This window comes from Coffea arabica, chromosome 2e, assembly GCF_036785885.1.
Source record: "Coffea arabica cultivar ET-39 chromosome 2e, Coffea Arabica ET-39 HiFi, whole genome shotgun sequence".
In the NCBI taxonomy this organism is placed as follows: Eukaryota; Viridiplantae; Streptophyta; class Magnoliopsida; order Gentianales; family Rubiaceae; genus Coffea; species Coffea arabica.
In genome coordinates, this window is record NC_092313.1 from 70,772,009 (window position 1) to 70,790,012 (window position 18,004).

General features: G+C 33.9%; 1 protein-coding gene across 2 annotated transcripts; it reads left to right on the plus strand.

Moving 5' to 3' along the window:
• Nucleotides 1–12,674: 12,674 nt before the first annotated feature.
• Nucleotides 12,675–15,152, plus strand: LOC113729643 (transcription factor bHLH19-like). Of its 2 annotated transcripts, XM_027253904.2 has the most exons (5): nt 12,675–12,807; nt 13,010–13,075; nt 13,699–14,235; nt 14,326–14,691; nt 14,801–15,152. In XM_027253904.2, exons 2-5 carry the CDS (start codon nt 13,040–13,042, stop codon nt 14,882–14,884), a joined length of 1,023 nt encoding a protein of 340 aa, XP_027109705.1. In that variant the 5' UTR covers nt 12,675–12,807; nt 13,010–13,039; the 3' UTR covers nt 14,885–15,152. The 2 variants fall into 2 exon arrangements, with proteins under 2 accessions (XP_027109705.1, XP_027109704.1); XM_027253903.2 differs by lacking the exon at nt 12,675–12,807 and having other exon boundaries at nt 12,873–13,075.
• Nucleotides 15,153–18,004: the final 2,852 nt, after the last annotated feature.

Genomic DNA, 18,004 nt, shown 5'->3' on the forward strand with positions numbered 1-18,004 from the left:
TTTTAGTGTTTCACTCGTGTATAATCTGGGTTTTTTTCTATTGGTTAGAAAAAAGCATGAAATCGACAATTGAGGTCTACTCATTTTCTTCGGTGTGTTTCTCCAAATCCCAAAAATTTCCAGGTGTTTCCGGGTGCCTGATACTGCAAATGCAATGTTAATTTTGTTTACATCTCTAACTCCGATTATTTGAGCGGCTGTCTTGAAGCTCGAGACTTGGAAAGATTTCAGTTATACACCCTCTTTATAACCATATTATTGCAAACGAGATCATTAAATGCACCTTGTCAAAGTATCAATAAGCAAAAGATCCACTGCTGTTTGCTTTAAGATATACTCCATTATTCATGCACCAAAAGGGAATTCAGAAGTGAAGGAGCATATCCCTCAAACTAGTATATAAAATGAAGCATTATGCCTTGTAGTAAACAACTAATGTGATCTGAGTTTCTATCAAGGTACAAAAATAGAGCAAGAGATGCCTAATTCACCGCAAATGCTCAAACCTTCCTGGGATTTTTCACATCTTCCAAGCATACATCTTCGATAGCTAAAACATACACTCAGCCAGGAGAGAACAATAAATTCTTGAGAACTTTCAAATTTCTATGATGTCACAAGTGCTAAACAGTAGCCGGAAAAATCATCCCTTCATCCAGCAGAAAGAAAAGAAGTTTGGGGAACAATTTGGAACCATCAATAGCAGTGGACAGTCACACTATGTAACTTGTCCATACAGCAGACAAGCTCTGGCTCCCAATCATAAGCAGTAAAAAGAAAGGAAAAAAGAACTAGATGGGATAGAGATTCATTGGCTGATGATGGAAGTTTGTGTATATTGGATCAGCCTCAAAGTCCGCAGCCTATCTTTAGTTGTAAATCTCTTCCTGCAAGCAAGCCGCATGACGGACGGATGTCTCAACACATAATGTTTTCTCCAAACAATTCTAAAATGAAAGAAACCAGACAATGTCCAGAGCGTCCCACTCTGATTTCCTCGCTGGTTAACGAGCCCACACGCACTCTCTCTGTCCTCCTTCTCTCTCTAAAACTCATTTCTTCTCATTTTCTCTAAAACTCCTCTAACCAAAATCTCATCTAGCTGTCCCATACAAAAGAAACCAGACAAACTGGTCTTTCATCACGGAAGGAGACCTCTCTCTAGTTTGTTTGTTTTTTAATAGATTCTCTCCTTAGATTTCTCGATGAGAAAATCGTCTCTCCTAAGATTTCATAATAAAAGATTCTTTCCCTCCTACACTTTAATATTGTGATTTTTATTCTCTCTTAAAATATCCTCGTGTGAGTTTTTTGGTTCTTTAGATTTGAAAAGCTGGGAGTTGGAATTATGTCATATCTAAATTTCCTTTCAAATTTGAAGCAATGTTTGTCAGATTTTTTTTTTTTTTTTTGACTATTAGAAGACATACGCGTAATTCTATTGGTTTGCAGTGATGTTTATCTGATGAAGCATACTACTGAATTTTCAATATTATTACCATGTTTGTTATTTTTAGATTTGTTGCATCGATTGATTATATATATATATATATATATATATATATATTTGCGTCATATTTGATGCATTTTCTGCTATTTATGTAGATATTGAAATAAAATTATCTTTAAAAAAAAAACCAAGCACATACACCACTAGGTAATATGGTATCCAACCAGTGAAAGGTGTAAGGAGTTCGAGAAGAATATGCTTGCAATTATGGCCCCTTAGGCCACCAGTCGCACTAAAATGTGACATGTTTGTCGTGCTGCAGAACCATTTGAAGCCGCCCTTTAGTTTGATCTTTGATGGCTGTGTCTGGACAAATTACCTATCAAGTTTTGGTGTTACAATCCAGTGTCCTAAATTCTGCACGAATCCCATGTATTCAATTATTTTCAATATTTACGTATTTTGTCAGGTATATTCTGCATAAATTCTTAGTTAAACCTATTACACATGTTTCAAATTCTATATTGATACATACACACACATACATGCATTCATACATACATACGCCTATTCTTTCATTGAAATTAATGTGATTTAGTTTGTACGCATTTTTGGGTTAGTTCCTGGCAATTGGGCGGGTTGTGCGGGTTTTGGGTGGGTTAATATTGGGTTTTCACTTAAATGGGTCATACCCAACCCGTCCAACTTTAAATTAGGTTGATTTTGGGTTGGGTCATGTTGGGTTATTTCAAACTTATGACCCAAATATGACCAACAAATTAATTAATATATTTTAATACATAAACTTTTTCACATACATTTTAACACACAAAAAAGATTTTTTTCACACATTTTCATATACATAAATGTATTTTCACACATACAAACACACACTCACTTCTTAAGTTCCTTGGAAACACATCATAAATAAAATAATATTTTATATTGCTTGTATTGTGAATTTTAGATAATAAATTATACATTTAAATAGATTAGCTAAAAAAATTGTTTACTTTATACTTTTTTAATACTACTAATTGATTAAAACTTATTTTTGTCACAACTTATTCACACTTTTACTATTCATATCAGTTTTATCGTAAATTGTAATATTCTATGTATTTAAATTATCGAATGCTAGATTATATTATACTTGAAAATTTAAGTAAGAGACATAATTTGTTGTATAATAATTTTGAAATTATAGAAAATAAGTTTGTACTTTAGTCCTTATATTCTCAAAAATTTTATGATTCATGATTCTAGAAATTTTGCAAACTGTTGTGAAAGGTCCATGCATCAGAACTACATTCTGGGGATAATATGCAAATTGCTTTCTTCCATTAAATGATTGGAGACATTACTACATTTTGGTTCTTGGACTCGCTAATTAAGAGGGAAAATTAATTGTCTTACTGATTGTAAGCTTCTCATGAAGTTGAAGATTGGATGTATATGCTTCAGACGAAATGAAATCGTTGGACTAGCCATGCCCAAGTTGCCATAATTAATCAAAACAAAATAGAATCTGCAAGTCAACTATATTGATTCGAAGTTAATATCATGATCTATATACATATAATATATATTAGAAGGTTTTTTTTTTTTATTGATTTGATACAGTTAGATAATTCATCACCTAATTAATTAGAATCATCTAGGATCATACTTGATGCTATGGTCATATTAATCTTTTAGAATTACCACAGCTCTAATATAAAGCAGAAAATATTATATGCTTGTAAAAAGTACTGCTATTGGTCCCCAAAAAATTATTAAGGAAAATCCCAAACTTTTTAAGAAATAAATGAGAGGAGAATTCATGAACTATTCTGACATTTTTACCACAAAAAAAAAAAGGTGAGGAAAACAACATACTCTTAAAAGGCATAATAAATTATTATAGAAGTTGAGCAAGTTTAACTACAGCTATAAAAGTAAAATAAGCATGAGTTTTTATTTCAAATTTCTTTTTTCTTTTAAATAAAAATTAAAAAATTGATTGAATATATATATATATGAGAATTTGAATACAAATTAATTAATGAATTATTAACACATGTCCAAATGTAAATAGCTGGGCATATATGTATTAAATCTTGTATTTATTATTTTGAATAATCCAACCCGCCCAATGAATAAGTTGGGTTGTTCTTACCCAACCCAATAAAACCCATAACCCAATTGACCCAACCCATCCTTTAAAATTAAGGGCAGATTGTTGGGTTTTGGGCTTTTTTGCCGGTTCCAATAAATCTCCTCAACAATACTCTTTCTAAATCAACTTTCCCACTAAAGGTTAAATTGTACTAATCCACTCCTTATAATATCACAATATTCCCAATTACAACTCAATTGGTTCCCCCTCCTTTGCAGAATAGGATAACACAGATATTACCAATTAACCAAAAAGAAAAAAAAGGAATCGGGTCGAACAGTCCAATTTGTGGCTAATTTGGTCATGTGAACCTCGCATAATTATGAGAAGTGACCAAACTATCTCCACAACAATTAGTAAGTGACATGATCAGCAACATCTATAAATGAAGTGGGAAAACTGGGAATACTGTAATATTATATGGGTAAATTAGCGCAATTCAACCTTTAGGGGGGCAAGGGGTTATTAGAATTAACCCTATTTTTTTCTATACCTATCGAATAATCTTATATTTGTCATTTCAGGAGAGACTAAGTGAAATCTGGTCGGCAAATCAATCCCTACTACATTTGTCTCAAAGAGCAGTCAAGGGCACTGGGTAAGAAGGACCGAGACGCTACTTGCAGAACCCTAATCCATGTTGGTGGGGGTCCTTTTAGCAGCAGCTTTAGTGTTACGCTCGTGTCTAACGTGGGGCTTGTATTGGATAGAAAAGATGGAATGAGCAATTGACGTCTTTTCATTATCTTTTGATGTACTTTACCACCACAAGATTCCTCGTTACTCGTGGTGCTGTGTCAGTCATTGGGGTATACTTGAGTCCTGTTTGGATTGTAATTTTCTAAAATTTTTAGGGTTTAGTTGTGATTTATTGAGTGGCTGTTTTGAAGTTCTTGGGACTTTGATTAACATCTCAGTTGTAGACCCTCCCTACAACAGATCATTGCAACAAAGATTCCACTCAAAATATACTGTCAAAGAAACATTAAATATACCTTTTTTTTTAACTAAGGGTTGATTACACTTTATAAAACTAGGAGTATTTTCACTTTGCCCCCCGGAATCCAAACAACAGATCACTTTGCCCATCAATGACTGTTACGCTGGAAAAAGTGACTGAGAAAAGCTAACTTGAACAATTTCAGAGTAGAGAAGATTTGCATGGAGCAATCATATCCTTCTTGTCATTTAGAAGAGGATATAAATATTAACCTAGAAAAAAAATAAAGAGGAAAAAGGAAAATTTTGCATCACATTTTTAGGTTCAATTAAGCATATTTCGCAGCTTCCATTGATTTCTACTTTGATTGAACATGTTGTTCTAAATGACTTTCTATAGCTTAATTTTAAGTTTGAGGTCAAAACGTGTAGACTCAATTTGAGGAGCACTTTAAATAATGCTGAACTTTAATTTGTTGCATTCTTGTTTATTTCATAGTTGATTAAAGCTAGAACCACTTAGGAGATGTCGTATTAAACTTAATTTTAATATCGGTTAAATTACATAATGCCAAATATTCCCCCTAAATTTCAAAATAGCCACGTAAACCCCCATAGTTTTGTGTAAAGTAAAAAAAATGAACGAAATGTACAATCAATTATAGCATTTGTATCAAACATGCTCTAAAAGTGCTCTAGTATGTTTTTTTTTTTTTTTTTTTGTCAGCAACGATACACTTGTATAACCTATTCTATCCTAATCTAGGAGGGAGGGGGAGCCTAAGGAGACTATGGTAGAGGGTTAGTGGATATACAGATCCAACTAGATCAAGAAAGTGCTCCGGTATGTTATTTAAAAGAGGAGAAACTCGAAAATGTTCAGAGCTTCCCTTCTCAATTCCGACCCGCTGGCAAAGCCTATACACCATTTTATATTATAGAATACACCTCAACGGTCTCCAATAAACAGTAAAAGCAGCCACCAATCGTGCCACAAAAAGATACATATACCACAACCATTTGGATACACCACCTGTCCACAGGTCCAAATTTCAAAACCTTCAATTAGTTTAAAGGATTTATTTTGAGCAATTATATAACAAGTATTGGAATTTCAGCCTTGTAAATTAGGCCCATCTAGTCTTTTAATGTCAATTTTTAGAAATCTAGTCAAGTTCTAATTTGTTTCTTTCATACATGTTCAGCTTTATATGTAAACAAACACATACACAGACATATACATGAATCTAATTGTTCGGTAGAATATGGGCAATTCTATATCTATTGGATTTGTCCAAGCCGTGAGTTAGGATCTGGTCCCGAGTAATTATGAAAAAAAAGTTAATTTGACAACCTACAAAAGTAATAACGAAGACTATAATAAAATGTGGAAAAAAATATTAAAAAATAATGACACAAAAATTTACATGGTCCGGTCAATTAGACCTATATCCATAGAAGAAGGTGAGCAAAATTCATAATCATAATGAAGAACACAAAGCTTGGGACATCTTAAAGCCGCAAAATAAATGAGAGACAAATGTAAAAGAGAAACTCGAGATTGAACAAACAAGGAAGGTTTCCTAACTTGGAACTCTCAACTCTCTCGGCTGGCTTTTAGAAAGAAATGTAGTAGTGGAATGGTTGGTGCCCCAATACCACAAAATATGAAAGAGACTAAACAAGAAATCTCAATACTACACAAAAGGGGGAGAATTCCCTAAATGAGTTTATGTCTCTGGTATAGAAGTGGCATACCAAATGCCTTGCCAAACCCCCTATTTATAGGAGAAATTCTTCAATATGAAACCACCATTCGAACTTGAGTTGCTACTGAAATTTTTGACTGCTAAAGCCTTCAAAACAATAGTAGAGGTATGACATAGGATGGTGAATACGTACAAAGAAAAAAATGTCCATGTAACCCACAAAGCTTGACGGTACCATAAATGATTTTACAAGGATGTCAAAAGACATATTTCAACAAGTCTCCACCTTCACTTTGCATCTATCATACAGTAAAATCGAAAAATAGTAAACTTGATCCACCTTCTCCTTGAAAACTTCAACGAGCCAATATAAAAAAAAATTCTAATGGATCCCAATGGGCAAATTATGAAAACCTCAACAAATTCCAACATGTCAAATTACGAAAGTCTCAACAAATCCCAACAATTTAAAAATACAAAATCTCAACGGATTCCAATGGGCCAGAATCACAAAGGCCTAAATAGATCCCAATAGGCCAAAATCAGAAGAGCCTTAATGGATTCCAACTGGTCTAATTTACAAAAGTTTTAACAAATCCCAACAGGCCAAAATCACAGAAGCAACTATAGATTCCAATGGGCCAAAATCACAAAGTTTTCAATGGATCTTAACAAGTTTAAAGTCACAAAAGACTCAATAGATCCCAATGGACAAAAAATCACAAAAGTCCAAATAGCATATGGTAAAATTGGAATCAAGCAAAATTGATGTTGAAACAGTAACAGTATCTATAATAGTAAATTCCTGCAAAATATATAAAGTACCAAACTTGTACGTCTTCATCATAACAATAAAGCACTTCAAGTGATATTTAGAATTCCACCTTTATCTGTGTACCTTCAAACATATAAAGCTTATATAAACTTTAGTTCAAGTAGAGTCAATTTACTATCGTCTTCTTTATGTATAAAAGCTCCAATTTATCCCACAAGTCTTTGGCCGTCTTTATTGAGCAATTTCATGCAAAACCTCATCAGAGAGATTTAGGATAATCGCCGAGAGGGCTTTATTATCCATTTCTTTAGATTGCTCATCCATATTTTTTTTTGGCTTTTTCTCCTTTTGAAGTAACGCTACTTCTACTCCATCTTACATGAAAATAGCTTTCATTTTAAGCTACCACAAATCGAAACTGACACTTCGATCAAACTTAACAGTATAGGTCTTTGTTATCGTCACAATGGTTGAAGCAAAAAAAAAAAGAACTGAACCCGAGATAACTGGTATGTGATACCAGTTTGTAAGGATCTGGTCTCGGGTAATTATGAAAAAGTTAATTTGACAACCTGCAGAAGTAATAACAAGGGCTATAACAAAATGTGGAGAAAAATAATAAAAGACAATAACGGAAAGATTTACGTGGTTTGGTCAATTAGACCTCCATCTAGAAAAGAAGGTGAGCAAAATTCACAATAATAATGAAGAATACAAAGTCTAGGACAAAATTTCTAAAGCTCCAAAATAAATGAGAGACAAATATAAAAGAGAAACTCAAAATTGAATAAACAAGAAAGGCTTCCCAACTTGAACTCTCAACTCTCTCGATGGCTTTTAGAAAGAAAGGTGGTAGTGGAATCGTTGGTGCCCCAATAACTCAAAATAAGAAAGAGACTGAACAAGAAAACTCAATACTACAGGAATCAGGATGGCTTTTAGAAAGAAAGGTGGTAGTGGAATGGTTAGTGCCCCAATGCCTCAAAATAAGAAAGAGACTGAACAAGAAAACTCAATACTACACAAAAGGAGGAGAATTCCCTAAATGAATTTAAGTCTCTGGTGGTAGAAGTGCCACACCAAATGCCTTGCCAAACCGCGTATTTATAGGATAAATTCTTCAATATGAAACCACCATTTGAAAATGAGTTGCTACTGAAATTTTTGACTGCTAAAGCTTTCAAAATAATAGTAGTGCTATGACATTGGATGGTAAATAGATAAAAAGAAAAAAATGTTCATGTAGCCCACAAAACTTGACAGCATCATAAATGATTGGGCAAATTACATTTTACCCCCTGTGATTTAGCATTTTTTATATAACCCCCTTATGGTTTCAAAAACTATACATAACCCCCTCATGGTTTGGATTAAAGTGTCAAAGTGACAGAAATAGTCATTCGTAACGGAACTTTTAAAAATGTCGAAATTACCCTTATAAATGCATGACACTAATCCCGTATGATTTTTACATTTTACCATATAACCCCCTTATGGTTTAATACTTTATCATATAACCCTCTTATGGTTTTCAAAATATACACATAACCCCCATTGGTTAATAAATAATTTTTAACTTTACATAAGGATATTTTTGACATTTTAGGTGACTCCGTTACGAATGATCATCCCTGTCACTTTGACACTTTAATCCAAACCATGATGGGGTTATATATAACTTTTGAAACCATAGGGGGATTATGTAAAAAATGCTAAACAATAGGGGGTAAAGTGGAATTTGCCCTAAATGATTTTACAAGGATGTCAAAGACAAAATTCAACACAGCAGTTGATGATATTAGTTAAGATGGAGGTCAGATGCTATTTTCCCATAGACTTATTATTAAATCGAGAGTATCTAACAAGTTTCCCTGCAACATGTCAGAAAAATCAATATTTGGTTTAGCATTTTCTACAATTATTAAAACCATAGCACGATACAGTTAACACTCCAAATATGATTAATTTGAAATTGGAATGAATAGAATTAATTGTGAATTTTTAATGAATGGGAAACTTTGTTTTGTTTTTGCGCATTACTATTTTATATTCTATATTTATTATTTTAATATTTATATTTATTGTGTTAATGCTTACATTTTACGGTGGAAATGGGATTAAATATTTGTAGCTCCACAATGATTGACGTTCATATCGGCCTTTTTGCACTTTTATCTTCTCGAGTTAATCACGTGTGCATTAAAATATTTCTAGTGTATACACGCATAGTGAGCTATCTAGTCTTTTCCTAACCAATAATAGAATGGCTCAAAATTTTATTATCCCATGATAAAACAAATTCTTCCCGATCTTTACTTCTTTCCTCCAAGAAGTGGCCTGTGCACATTAATTACATTGGAAAAACCACTCTTAACTTAATCATACTTCCTCTGGGATTTTAATGTGCATTGCCAGTCCAAGAACTCAATAAGTTAAGTGAAACTAGCGTTGATTAATTTTGAGGGCAAATTACACTTCACCCCCCTATGATATAGTTAATTTTCACATAATCCCCGCATAGTTTTAAAAATTATATATAACCCCCTCATAATTTGGATTAAATTGTCAAAGTGACGGATATGATCATTCGTAATGGAACTTATGAAAATATCAAAATTACCCTTGTTTAAAAACCAAAATGGCTGAAAAAAGAAATATAAACATAATATGCATGACACTCTAACCCTGTATGATTTTATATTTTGCCATATAACCCCCTTATAGTTTAATGATTTACCATATAATCCTTTTATGATTTTCAAATATATACATAACCCCCTGTGGTTAATAAATAATTTTCAATTTTATATAAGGGTATTTTTGACATTTTAGTTGACTCTGTTATGGATTTCAAATTTCATCACTTTGATACTTTAATTCAAATCATGAGAGGGTTATGTACACCTTTTGAAACTACAGGAGGGGTTATATAAAAAAAATATACTAAATCACAAGGGGATAAAATGTAATTTGTCCTAATTTTAATGAATGCCGTCAAAATAAAGAGTGAAACTAGTAGTATAACTGAGTAGTATGGAACATCCTATTCACAGCAATGTTTTCAAACCCGGACCGTCAATCGAACCGGTGAGATGAAAGGGTCGAGGTTCAACCGGTCGGACCGGTTCAACCGGGGTTCAATAAATATATATATATATATATATATATAGACACACACACCTATGCATAGAATAAGATATAAATGCTGAACCACAATAAATATAAGAGCAATAATAGCACAGAGATTTAAAGACATCAGATATACTTTTAAATAATAGCACAGAAATTTAAAGACATCAAATATACTTTTAAATAATAGCACAGAGATTTAAAGACATCAAATATACTTTTAAATAATAGCATAGAGATTTAAAGACATCAAATAACTTTCAAAGACATCAAATAAGTATACGATATGAGTCACTACAATGATGTATGAACTTAAAGCGGCAAATCCACACACAATATTAACTAGTCAAAAAACTCTTCCAAAATGAGTAGGCCTGCAAAAATAATGTCAAAAACTGATGCATCTTGTTAAAGAGGACAAACTAATTTATAGAGAAAACTTGCTAAATCAAGATTGTTACTGACAAGGCAAAAGGTTTTTAAAGTCTTTGAACTAATGATGGGCCAGTTGAATCACAATAAAAAAGTAGGCTTGTAGCAACTTGAAAAATGAAATAGAATTGTAGCAACTCAAAAACGGACCGATTCAATTTGTTTGTGATTAAGTTTCAAAGAAGCAAACCACCTAAAGAAATTGTGTAAACCACACATATAGATTATTATAAGAAACTAAAACCTCTAAAAGCAGATAACAAAACACCAATCACAGCTATACAGTCACTTAATTAAGGGAAAATCGCCAAATCCTGAGTTGAAAAGCTCGCTGCAGAATTGCTTTTGGAACACATTTTCTTCCTAGTAAACTTTCGGTTGCTGCACAGATTTTTTTTTCCCTCAGCCAAGGGTCCATTTTCCTAGCTAAATTCACAGGCAGCTTAAGTATCATGTATATTAGACGCGTAAGAGGTTATTACAGAATTTTACCTTCCCTTTTCCTCCTAGAATTTGAAAGTTGCAGCCTGCACTTTTAGTTCCTGCTTCAGTTCTTCCTAAGCCGCACCAGTCACTCATTTTTTCCTCACTTTTGGGTCACGGTTTCCAGGTTACAAGCGGGAGAAATAAAGCTAGCAAATTTTTAATTCTCTCCCTCACTCTCTCGGTTGCAAACTGGAAGCAAGGAGGAACCAGAAATGTTTTATTTCTTCTTCAATTTTATGTTCCAGCTAAGCATTATAATTGCTACAATCTTCAAGCCAGACAACAGAGCCAACTAACGAGTAAAAAAAAAAATTTGCAGGACAAACAGACTTATCTAATTTGAGGACAAACCAGATTTTTTCCATTGATGAAGGAACTTAATAAAACTAGTGACGACGGTTCAAGAAGCAAGATACATATAGATCTCATTAAACCTTCAACCTAAAAGAACCCAGTTTCTGGAACACTCTCGTCAATGATTAGAAGAACGGCAGGCCGTCTGCGAGGAGAGAGCTACAGGGCCCACGTCCAGCTCCACTAAAGTAAGCAAAGACTCCCACAAAATCAAGAAACCACCAGTTGCACCGCTGCTGCACCACCTCAATCACCCTGCTCAGCCGCACCTTCAGCCCACAGTCGACAACGAGCACCACCAACCAGTGGTCATCTACGCCGTTTCTCCAAAAGTGATCCACACCACACTTTGGAGAAAGGATTAGAGATTTAGAGTAAGGGACTAAGGGGAGAAGGAAATAGAGATGGCGGCATGGCGCAGGCAAGGCAATTGTAGAGAGAGGAACCAGGACGACCGAAGCGGCGAAGTGAAGTGCGAAGAGGAACTGAGGAAGACTGGAGCGGCGAACTAGCGAAGCGCCGAAGTGAGAAATGAAGAATGAAGATTAGGGTTCGGTCAAAATTGAAGTTTTTGTCAATTTTGACTCAAAAATTAGAAAACCGCGGTTCACGGTCCGACCCGATTTTGAAGATTTGAACGGTTTTTAACAGTTTTGACCGGTTTTTTATAAAAGTCAACATAGGTTATAGACCGGACCGGACACATGGCCGGGTCGCGGTTGAACTGGTCGACCCGGCCGGTCCGGTCCGGGTTTGAAAACATTGATTCACAGCTAAGAGTCCAAGATAACTGCGAATTACGGTTAGGCAGTAAAGATTGAGGTATGGTGCAATTAAACACGATTGCTATATTAAAAAAAAGAAAAAGAAAAGAAGAACACCATTGCTATATTTCGTGCAACTAGAAGTCAATGCCTTTACCCAAGTTGTCGCTAACCATGTGTGTGCTCAAATTTAGTACTAACGACTTCAAAAGTCATCGTCGAATTTTATCAACAGTGACAAGATTTTTGTTGACACTGAAAATCTTGTCACTAAAAGTCATTTTTATTGCAGTGAAATTTCAAGATTCGATATACATTTGTAAACATTATTATTTTCATATGTTGAATTGGAGTATACAAAATGCAATTCACGCACACGATTTCGTTATAAAGGCGTCACAAACAACAATTTTACGAGACTATAAAAACCAGAATTGTACACATGCCTCAGATCTTTAGTCTAAGACCATAGAACAAGGGTAAATGAACTGTAGGGTACAAATTGGCATTTCGTGACGCCTTCCACTTCCCCTCTTTCACCTTCTGCGCTCCATTCAGGTAGAGACTCGAACACTGAGCATGGAGGGTGGAAGGTTCCTTCTGAAGCGCTGGTATCAATCTCCTGACTTTGATGTTTCCTTGTGCATTTTAATAAGAGAAAAAAAAACCTCAATCATTCTTCTTCCATTCACTATATATCTCTATATAAGATGCCAAAACTTGTTTGTTCGTGAGCTTCCCTTTCTTCAAACATTTCACTTCTACATTTTTCTGTACACATTTCTGTCTCATACTTATACCAATAAATTACAGTGAATTACGAACTCAAGAAGACCCACGTTCATGGATAATCCAGTGAGTTCATGGTTCTCTGAGCTGGTGAGTTTTCTTCCTTTTTTCACTATTTATGATGAGTTCTCCTTCGCCATGATTTTACTTTTTAGCAGCACTATTGGCACATTGAAAAGCTTGAGAAATACAGACTTCCACGATACCAGTGCTTTCATCGCTTCATTCAAGTTAAAAAAAAAATAAATAGCCTGTCAGTATACCTTAATTTTTTAAAAAGTTTTGGTTTTCTTACACAACTACTTTTTGGCTAAAAGTAAGATTGTACGTAACATAGTTCATTTTCATTCTCAAATTAGGAATTCCAAGCCAGATTTTTTTGCTTTTTTACAACTACTGGTAAGTGCTGAGAATAATGGCTTAAGCATACGGTCAATGGAGGATTCAAAACTCAAAAAATGGATTTTTCCTTTTCGGGCATAATAAAATGAAAATTTGAAATCTAGGAGCACGTAAATAGCCTTGATTTCTAAATCTAATTTGATGTACTTGTCGATCTAGCATTAAGCTTCGTTAGAACATATTTTTTACCCATAATAATGTAAAATTTCCAAGGAGTTTCAAGAACTGCATATCTCGTAATTAAATTGGAAAAACTTCCATTGATCACTTAACCAATTTCTTATACATTTCCACTTTTCTTTCAAATACAGGGAATGGAAGATTCATTTTTCAATGACCAATATGATGTCATGGACTTTCTTGATGAAGAATTCCTGAATGCAAATTTGTCCCCGGAAGGGAATACTTATTCCTCCACCTTCATTCCAATAAGCACTTGCAGTACCACTTTGTCTGCACTTTCAGCTATGGATGCTCCTCCAATTAGTGCTGAAAGACCGGCAAAACAGCAAAAGTCCGATGACTTGAACTCTTCCAGTCTTGGAAACATCCCAAATCATCATAATCAGCCAATGATTCTCACTTTTGGCAATCCAGTTATGCCCGCAGAAATAAATCCACAACAGATAAATCTTGAGGATGATGCCGTGTCTGAGATTTTGAAGTCCCATGGTTCATTTGTAAACCTTGAGGAGGCAACCAGAAGTTCCCAGAAGAGAAAGAAAACAGGTGGCCGCACTAGGCCAGCATCGCAAACTTATGATCACATTGTAGCAGAAAGGAAGCGCCGCGAGCAGCTCAGCCAGAGATTTGTAGCTCTATCAACTCTAGTTCCCGGCCTCAAGAAGGTAATTTATGAATTTATTATTACAAGAATGACAAAAACATCAATAAACCAACAAAACGTTTTTGATATTAAGATCTTATTGCTGTCGCAGATGGATAAAACTTCTGTTCTTGGAGATGCTATCAGTTACTTGAAACATCTTCAGGAGCGAGTGAAGACGCTGGAGGAACAAGCAGCGAAACAGAACATGGAATCGATGGTGCTTGTGAAGAGATCACAGCTCCTAGTTGAAGATGAAGGATCATCAGATGAGATGGGTGGCTCTGATGAGCAGCCACTCCCTGAAATTGAAGCTAAATTATGCAATAAAAATATTCTTCTCCGAGTACACTGCCGAAATCATCGAGGGGTGCTGGTAAAAATTCTTTCTGAGGTGGAAATGCTGAATCTTACTGTTATCCACACAAGTGTTGCGCCATTTGGACGTTTGGCTCTTGATATTACTCTTATGGCCGAGGTGAGGTCATAGTTAAGGAAGATTTATTCGGGTTAATCTTTTGATTGGCAATGATACATCCTTTTTTTTTTTTTTTGGTTTGTTCTAATTCCTTAAAGCATTTTTCCAGATGGAGAAAGAATTCAACCTGACAATGCAGGAATTAGTTAAAAGTATTCAATCCGCCCTTCAGCGGGGCAAACAAGGCGATTGAATGCTGTTCGACGTCTGGCAGTTATCTACTAGTGCTGATTGACAAGTATGCAAAAAGAAATTGTAGTGAAGACCATGAATGTAGGAAGGCCAAGGTACAAGGAAGTAGAATTTATGGATGACCATGACCGTCTTGATCACGGGATTAGACCAAAAAACAGTATCCTCGAGGGTCTCGTGGGCTTTTGATTGACTATGTTGTTTTTCATTTTCTCGTATACTAATATATTACCATGTCCTCCAGAGGGATTTTCCTGATTGGTTTTCCACTTCTTGGCGATCATTACTCTCATTTCGCTTGTGTTCCTTAAAAGAATGGATAAATTTTTCTCTTGTATCCATCTTTTCCTCCGTCAAAATAATGATAAAAAAATTTTGGCACATAAAAACGCACTTAATGATAGCTTTTTAATAAACATAGAAATATATGTCGGAAGAGAATAAGAACAAAACCAAAAATTCGCCATCAAGCAGTAAATGATTTTATTCACTCAAAACTCATCAGCTTTAAACTAAGAATTCTTTCAAATTTTGGAGGCTTTCCAAAATTTCTCTGTTCAGTCTCTCTTCAGCTAAAATTTTCAGCCAAGCACCAATTTATATATGGGCTACAATTGCATGCCAGAGAAACTAATCAAATGCAACAGACCAGTAAAAATTCTGGCGCGGACTTAAGGTACTTGGATTAGAATTTAGAACCGAAAAATGATTAGTAATCTGCCTAGGGCTATGATGAACTAAGTTACAATTAAAGGACCAACGATTATACACATGACACACAAGCTAAATAAATTAACTAAGTCTGATTTGAATATGTTAACAAGAAATGTGAAGTTTCCCCTTTACAATAAGGATAATGGTGTAAACTACAACACATGATATACTAAAAAAAATCAACATTTCCTCTCTCCTCTTCAGGATCTGACAAAATATTACAAGGAGAAATTACAAAAGAAACCAAAAAAGAAAAATGATTATAACTTCCATTATTTGTATATGCATCCTAAGAAGGGACCTTTATTAAAATGTTAAAACTAATATTATCATTTTAGGTGGATAATAAAAGTAGGTATTATTTTTAAAATCTCGAGGGAGTTCAGTAAAATTATCAAAAATCTCAGAGGAAGTTTTTGAAATTACTATCCTACTTATTATGCACATATTTAGTAATAATCATGGTATAGATAGTTTCAAAATTGAGAACTTAACTAGACAGGCATGTTAAGTCTTAGTAATCTTAATAGGGTAAAATATACTTTACCCCCTTGTGGTTCAGCAATTTTTCATATTAATCCTCCTGTGGTTTTAAAAAACTATATATAAACTCTTTCATGATTTGAACTAAAGTGACAAGTGACAAAAATAATCCTTTGTAACAGAACCCATAGAAATGTTGAGATTACCTTTGTTTAAAAACTAAAATGGCTAAAGTGACCAAAATATATAAACATAACATACATGACACTTTAACCCTTAATGATTTTGTGTTTTACTACACAACCTCTTTTATGGTTTAGTGCTTTACTACATAACCCCCTTATAATTTTCAAAATATATATAGAATTCCCTAGTGGTTAATATATAATTTTCAACCTTATATACAGATACTTTTAACATTATAGTTGGTTTCGTTATGGAATGTACATTTCGTCACTTTAATACTTTAATCCAAATCGTAAGATTATATATAGCTTTTGAAACCACATGGGGGTTACATGAAAAAAATACTAAACCACAAGAGGATAAAGTATAATTTACCCATCTTAATATATCATGTTGTCTTATTTTATCCAATGTTACAACGCATGGAGGAAAATTACTTTCCGTTGCTTGTTCTCCCCATTTGCTTATTGTGCTTTATTCTTTTGATACAAGTATCCCAATTGACCTGTTTTCGTTCATAATATGGTAAAAATGAACTATTCATACTAGACGAAGTTTACACAAGGCTAGTTCAACATTCGTTATGTAACTCAGGTGGGATAATTTAACAGAGCACTCCTAGGTGTTAAAATTAATCGCGACACGAGTGTACAATTATGCATATTAGACCAACTTGATCAAGTATTTAAGTTGGTTGTGATTGAAGAGAGGGACCTTAAGAATTAAATGACAACACAGTCGAAAGAAAATTACTTTTATTTTTTTTTTTGTAGGCAACATCATCAAATAATTAATTAGCAAATGCTACATAAGTGACCAAAATCCAGCAACCCACGAGTCCCACGAGAACTAGAAGTCGTATTCTAGCTCAACCAGGACCAGGAAAGACTTGTCCCAAAATAAATAATTTTTTTTTTTTTTTTACCAAGCAAGTTAAGACTTCTTGGTAAATGATGCAAGCAAGTTAAGACTTTTTTTTTTCCCAAAATAAATAAATGATGCATAAAATTCTTGGTCTAGCTGCATGCTTTTCCAAATTGACATTCTAGCTTACTTTAGAGTCTTAATCTCTTGAAACTTTTTGACATGGGCTTCATCATCACTGACAAGACTCTGTACTCATACTTTTGACTGCCAACTCCGCACTAAGCAGCCTGCTTGACTCTGGAGAGAGAATCGAAGACTTTCAAACCATAGTTATTAAACCCGGCCCAGAAAGGAGACCGGCGAAGGAGGTGGGTCAACGGGTTATTGGTTCAACCGGTGGGTGAGTGATTGAATCATTGGGTCACTAAATATATTTAAATATTATATCTTATAATTTTTTATATAGGATATATGATATAAATTTTAATAAATAATGTCATAACAAATGCTCATTTGATTTAATTTGCTATAGAATAATTAATTCATATAAGAATCATCAAAACATAAATTTAATTAGTGATCCATCAAATTTCAAATGTAAAATTTTATCTATGTTTAATGTAATTATCTAGGTTACTTACAAATTTTAAGTGCAAAAAATTATTAAAAACAATATTTGTCTTTAAAATAAATTATGTAATATGTTATTTTTTAAATCAATTTTATAATTTATAGAATTTGGGGGTCATAAGTTTGTATTAAAAGATTCCAAATAAATTTTTTTTGGAGAAATAAAAAAAAAATAAAGATAAAATTGATAAAACGTTCATATAGTATAAGAATGATAACTAATTAACATGTAGCGAAATAG

Bases quoted from the DNA above. Each gene is read 5' to 3' on its own strand.
- LOC113729643 (XM_027253904.2), top strand. From the start codon at position 13,040: ATGGATAATCCAGTGAGTTCATGGTTCTCTGAGCTG. The intron at 13,076-13,698 runs GTGAGTTTTCTT...TTTCAAATACAG, and splicing joins GTTCATGGTTCTCTGAGCTG to GGAATGGAAGATTCATTTTT. The intron at 14,692-14,800 runs GTGAGGTCATAG...GCATTTTTCCAG, and splicing joins ATATTACTCTTATGGCCGAG to ATGGAGAAAGAATTCAACCT.